The sequence below is a fragment of the Neofelis nebulosa genome, chromosome 17, assembly GCF_028018385.1.
Source record: "Neofelis nebulosa isolate mNeoNeb1 chromosome 17, mNeoNeb1.pri, whole genome shotgun sequence".
Lineage (NCBI taxonomy): Eukaryota > Metazoa > Chordata > Mammalia > Carnivora > Felidae > Neofelis > Neofelis nebulosa.
The window spans coordinates 13,314,936-13,320,229 of record NC_080798.1 but is presented as its reverse complement, the minus strand read 5'-3'; the positions used below and the strand labels follow the sequence as shown (position 1 = coordinate 13,320,229).

Below are 5,294 nucleotides of genomic sequence, written 5' to 3'. Positions count from 1 at the left end.
GGTCATGATCTCACAGTCCGTGGGATCGAGCCCTGCGTGCACTGACATGGCGGGGCCTGCCTGGGATTCTGTCTCTCCCTCTCTCTTTGCCCCTCCCCTGCCCTCACTCTCTCTCTCAAAACAAATAAACTTTGAAAAATTTTTGAGAAGGCTTACCTCTAGAAATAATCAAAACATTTATGATAATGTAGTGGCAGTAACATTGACTACCGTTTATTGAAGTGAATAAGGTGTCAAGACTCTTTCAAGCACTGTATATGGGCCATTTAACTGAATCATCATAACCCCATGAGTGAGTGTGGTACTATTAGGATCTCCACTGCCCTGATGAAGTCACTGAGGTTCGAGGTCAACACAGCCTAGACTTTCCTCTCTGACTCCAGAATCCCGGGTCTTTCAGTTATAACAATTCCCTCTTTTATTTATTTAACATTTTTTTAAGTGTATTTATTTTGAGAGAGACGGAGCACATGAGCGGGGGAGGGGCAGAGACAGAGAACCCCAAGCAGGCTCCGCACTTCCAGCACAGAGCCGGATGTGAAAGCTCCAACCCAGGAACTGTGACATCATGACCTGAGCTGAAGTCAAGAGCCAGAGCCAACTGAGCAACCCAGGCGCCCCAACAACTCCCTCTTTTAAAAATTCTCAACCCTTTCCCAACTCCCCTCTCCCATGGGAGAGGAGGGGGTGTCCCAAGGTCCCTAGTCCTAACCCATTCATCCCTGGGAGCTCAAGGGTTGGGGGGCGGGGGGGGGCTTTGCCCTCCATCTCAGATACCCACTCCAGCGACCGTGGCCCTCTCGCCAGTCTCTGCCTCCAGGAAAGAAATAGATTCCCACGAATTGTCTAGTCTCTCCGTTCAAAATGCGGTCCATAGACCAGTAGCATCAGCGTTACCTAGGAACTCGTTGGAGATGCAGATTAACGGGCCCCACCCTGGATCTGCGGAGTCAGAACACGTGAGTGTCTTATCAAGCCCTCTGGGTGTTTTGTATGCACTCTAGAGTCAGGACGACAGTTCTCCATGATCCCCATTGTACCCTGCAGGGGAGTGAGTACACGACGACTGCTTCTCCTTCTGCCTTTCGATCTCCCGGAACGCCCCGACTCCTGAAGACCCACCTTCCCCAAGCCGAACGCCCCGCTTCTAAAACTACAACTCCCATGATGCCCAGAGGCGCTCTGCCGCTTTACGCGACTGCACCGCCCAAGGTGTTTCGCGAGCCCGACCCTCCCGGGCGTCATCAGGACTACCACTCCCACAATGCTCGGCGGCAGAACCACCGCCCCCGGCGGCTCCGGAACGGCGCCACGTCTGCTCCGCTGGGTGGGGCAGAGCTCGCGCGGGGCCGCCGGGGTCTGCAGATCCCCGGGCTCGTTACAGCGGCCCTACCCCTCACGACACAGACATGGCGGCCGAGAAGGACCCGCAGAAGGATGCCGAGCCGGAAGGGCTGAGCGCCTCGTGAGCAAGCTGGCTCTAGCCCTCCCCTGACCGAAACCCGGGAGCCCTGGCCCCCGCCCCCTCCTCCCTCGGGTCCCAGAAATCCGGGCCCCAGACACTAGAGTCCGGGCCCCTGGTGTCCTCTTCGAGGACTCTGGAGTCTGGGCCCTCGGCCCCTCCTCCTCTTGGATCCAGGAGTCTTGGACCTTTACCCCGTAGCACCCCAGAGTCCAACCCCCCCCACTCGGCCCCCTTACTGCTCGGGGGTAGGGGATTGGGGGTCCAGGCTCCATCCCGGTCTACTGCTGACCCGGCCCCGTCCACTAGGACCCTGCTGCCGAAACTGATCCCATCGGGCGCGGGCCGTGAGTGGCTGGAGAGGCGCCGCGCGACCATCCGGCCCTGGGGCTCCTTCGTGGACCAGCGGCGCTTCTCGCGGCCCCGCAACCTGGGCGAGCTGTGCCAGCGCCTCGTACGCAACGTGGAATACTACCAGAGCAACTATGTGTTCGTGTTCCTGGGCCTGATCCTGTACTGTGTGTGAGTGCCTTTCCCGCCCCGCACTTAACCCCACCGGTCGGGCCTCGCCCCCCACCCCCCACCCCAGCCCACCCCCGGTCGGCCCCGTCTTCCGCATCCAGTCCCTCTTCTCACTGGCCAGGCCCCTACGGCCCCGTCAGCCTGGCAGGGACACAGTGTGACCAGATGTGACCTGGTCTTGCCAGGTCTCAAGGGCGTAGCCTGCTATCCACCGGTGTAGGTGGTCAAGGTCCCCTTGGTTGGCTCATTCCCAGCTGCTTGACCCATGCTTCCCTACCCTCCTCCAGGGTGACGTCCCCCATGCTGCTGGTGGCTCTGGCTGTCTTCTTTGGCGCCTGTTACATCCTCTATCTGCGCACGTTGCAGTCCAAGTTTGTGCTTTTTGGTGAGAAATCCCCTGTCCTGACGGTTCCCTGATCCTTCATATCCTGTTCTTGGACCACAAGCCTTAGACCCCTAACCCTAGTCTGCCCAAGCCTAGATCTACACCAGATCCCTCAAACTCGACCCATCTCAGACACACCAGATACTTACACCCAGTCTCAGACAGCCCCCTCCCCCCACCGCGTTGGCACTCCTCAGCCTGGAGATACCCCAGAACCTACTCTTCACCCTGTCCCTCAAACCTACTTTTCCTTCTCCATCCTCCTTCACCTCCCTGCAGAAAGCATCAGCTGCAAGTACCCACATTGGACACCAGGTGGCGACCTTACACCGGCCTAGATCTGTGTCCCTGCCCTTTCCTACTTCCTGGGGTGGGGCCAGAAAGATCTTGGGACTGCTCAGAGAGGGAAGCTGAGGTTTGTGGCTCATGTGGTCCCAGACTGGCCCTAGGCACCACTGGGAAGAAAGAGGGGCCTGAGTCTCCACTCGGGGGAAGCTCACGGTTCCGAGTGGTGAAAAGGGAGAGCTGGGTTCAAACGGGAAGACCTAAGAGAAAGTCCTTCAGGGGTTTGCACGTTCCGTCCATGACAGGGGTGAGCTGGCTGAGGGACATGTCAGGCACACACAGGGCATGGAGGGAGTGCCTGGAGCACAGTCACGACCCTGCTGCCACAGAGGCATGGAGACCTGATCTTCCTCTGTGCCGCGAGAAGCCAGAAATCTATATTACTATGTGAAATCATTCAGTTTCTCCATCAGCCATAAACCAGATTCTTGGGGAACTTTGTACAGACACAAGAAACACGCCCACAGGGACGCCTGGGTGGCTCCGTCAGTTGGGTGTCTGACTCTTGATTTGGGCGTAGGTCATGATATTGTGGTTCGTGAGTTCAGGCCCCACATCGGGCTCCATGCTGGCAGTGTGGGCCTGCTTGGGATTCTCTCCCTCTCTCTGCTCCTCCTGCACTCTGTCTCTCAAAATGAATAAATAAACTTTTGGGGCGCCTGGGTAGCTCAGTCGGTTAAGTGTCTGACTTCGGCTCAGGCTCAGGTCATGAACTCAGGTTCGTGGGTTCGAGCCCCACGTCAGGCTCTGTGCTGACAGCTCAGAGCCTGGAGCCTGCTTTGGATTCTGTGTCTCCCTCTTTCTCTGCCCTCCCCCACTTGCACTGTTTCTTTTCTCTCTCAAAAATAAATAAACATTAAAAAAAAAAAAAAGAGCGATAGTCTGGGGAAGGGGGAGCCTGGGGGCTCCCTAGCAGGAGTGGGGCTGAAGGGCAGTGAACAGCAGGGAGAGGGCAGGGAGGGAGGTGTTCTCTGTTCTGACGGAATGTGGGAACATCAGAGAAATGGGTGAGGCCAGGGCTGGAGGGGCCCTTGACATGAGGAGTTTGGATGATCCTGAGGCTCCCGGAGCTTGTGACACCAGACTGGCGTGGGGGGCACCAGGAGTTACCGGGGAGAGGGCACGAGTGTCCAATGGCGTCTGTCCCCCAGGCCGAGAGGTGAGCCCAGCCCATCAGTACGCTCTGGCCGGGGCCGTCTCCTTTCCCTTCTTCTGGCTGGCTGGTGCAGGCTCTGCCGTCTTCTGGGTCCTGGGTGAGTACAGGGTCCGGGGAGCCGGGGTGGGCGGTGGGGGGCAGGTGAGGAGTGAGGCCCTGATCTGCCCATTTTCCTGCAGGAGCCACCCTCGTGGTCATCGGCTCCCATGCCGCCTTCCACCAGACGGAGGCCGGGGATGGGGAGGAGCTGCAGATGGAACCAGTGTGAGGTGTCTGAGGACCCGCCGGCCCCCCCGAGGCAGCTGCCTCTCGTCCCTGGTCACCCCTGCCCCGCACGGCTCTGCACTCCTGGCTGGAGCCCCCTTACGGGCCCAGGGAGGGATTCCAGCTTCGGAAATAAAGCTGTTACAGTCGTCCTTCGGCCGATACTCCCCGGGCTCTTCTGTGGGCCCGTGCGGGGGGTGTTGGGGAGACTGCAGAGACCAAGAAGGAGGGGGCCCCTGGCTGGGGCGGTGGGGGATTCATTAAAGAAGATAAACCACTAAACTATGGTAGGACCGCAAATGGTGGTGAGTGCTGGGGAGGGGCGGAGAGTGAGCCAGCCAGGGGTACCCCCAGACCACGCCCCCCGCCCCGCCCCGTTCAGTGATTTGCTAGGAGGACTCGGTATATAGTTGGAGCTACAGCTGTAATTCATTGTCGTGGAAGGTGACAAAGCGAAGAGAAAAGGCACTTGGGGCAGAATCCAGAGAAATCCCGGCCCCAGCTTCCCAGAGTCCTCTCTCAGGGGACTCCCACACGCTGTGCTCGGTTCCTCCAGCGGCGAGTTGTGACAGCGGGTGTGGATGTCTGCCAGGGAGGCTCATTAGAGACTCTGCCCGGGCTTTCTGCTGGGGGGCGGCCACACGCGCACCCTCCGTCTAGCGTGTACCGGAAACCCAGGCTCCCAGAAGGAAAGCAGGCGTTCGGCATAAACAGTACCCTCGGCACAGTGTAGACACAGTGAGTCACTCTTATCGAGGACCGGGGGGAAGCCTTCTGGAATCCCAGTTCCCAGACACCAGCCCGGGGCCAGCTATGCAAGCAGCCCTCTGCAAGGACAGCCTACCGTGTTAACACTTTCCTGCATAAAGAAAGTTCTGGAGACGAGTCACAGGTTGAGGAAGGCCTCCCCCAGGTGACGCTGAGTGAAGGGGCAGCTGCAGATCCTTAAGAAAATGCTCTGGGCAGAGGGGGAAGTGGGTCAAAGGTCCGGAGGCAGCAGCGAGCCTGGGGGTCCTGGGGGTGCAGCCAGGAGGCCCACGTGGTGGGGGCAGCGGGAAACTGGCCGGCTTCGGTGAGGGCTGTGGTTTTACCCTGAGTGAGGTTGCGAGTGACGCAGCCTGCGTTTCGTCGTAACATGAATACCTTCCGCCACCTGGGAG

The 5,294-nt window shown here is 59.0% G+C and overlaps 1 protein-coding gene across 1 annotated transcript; it reads left to right on the top strand.

Moving 5' to 3' along the window:
- Nucleotides 1-1,273: 1,273 nt before the first annotated feature.
- Nucleotides 1,274-4,291, top strand: RABAC1 (Rab acceptor 1). The gene is made up of 5 exons (XM_058707014.1): nucleotides 1,274-1,465; nucleotides 1,772-1,984; nucleotides 2,272-2,369; nucleotides 3,866-3,967; nucleotides 4,050-4,291. The coding sequence occupies exons 1-5, from the start codon at nucleotides 1,410-1,412 to the stop codon at nucleotides 4,136-4,138; spliced, it is 558 nt and encodes a 185-aa protein (XP_058562997.1). The 5' UTR covers nucleotides 1,274-1,409; the 3' UTR covers nucleotides 4,139-4,291.
- Nucleotides 4,292-5,294: the final 1,003 nt, after the last annotated feature.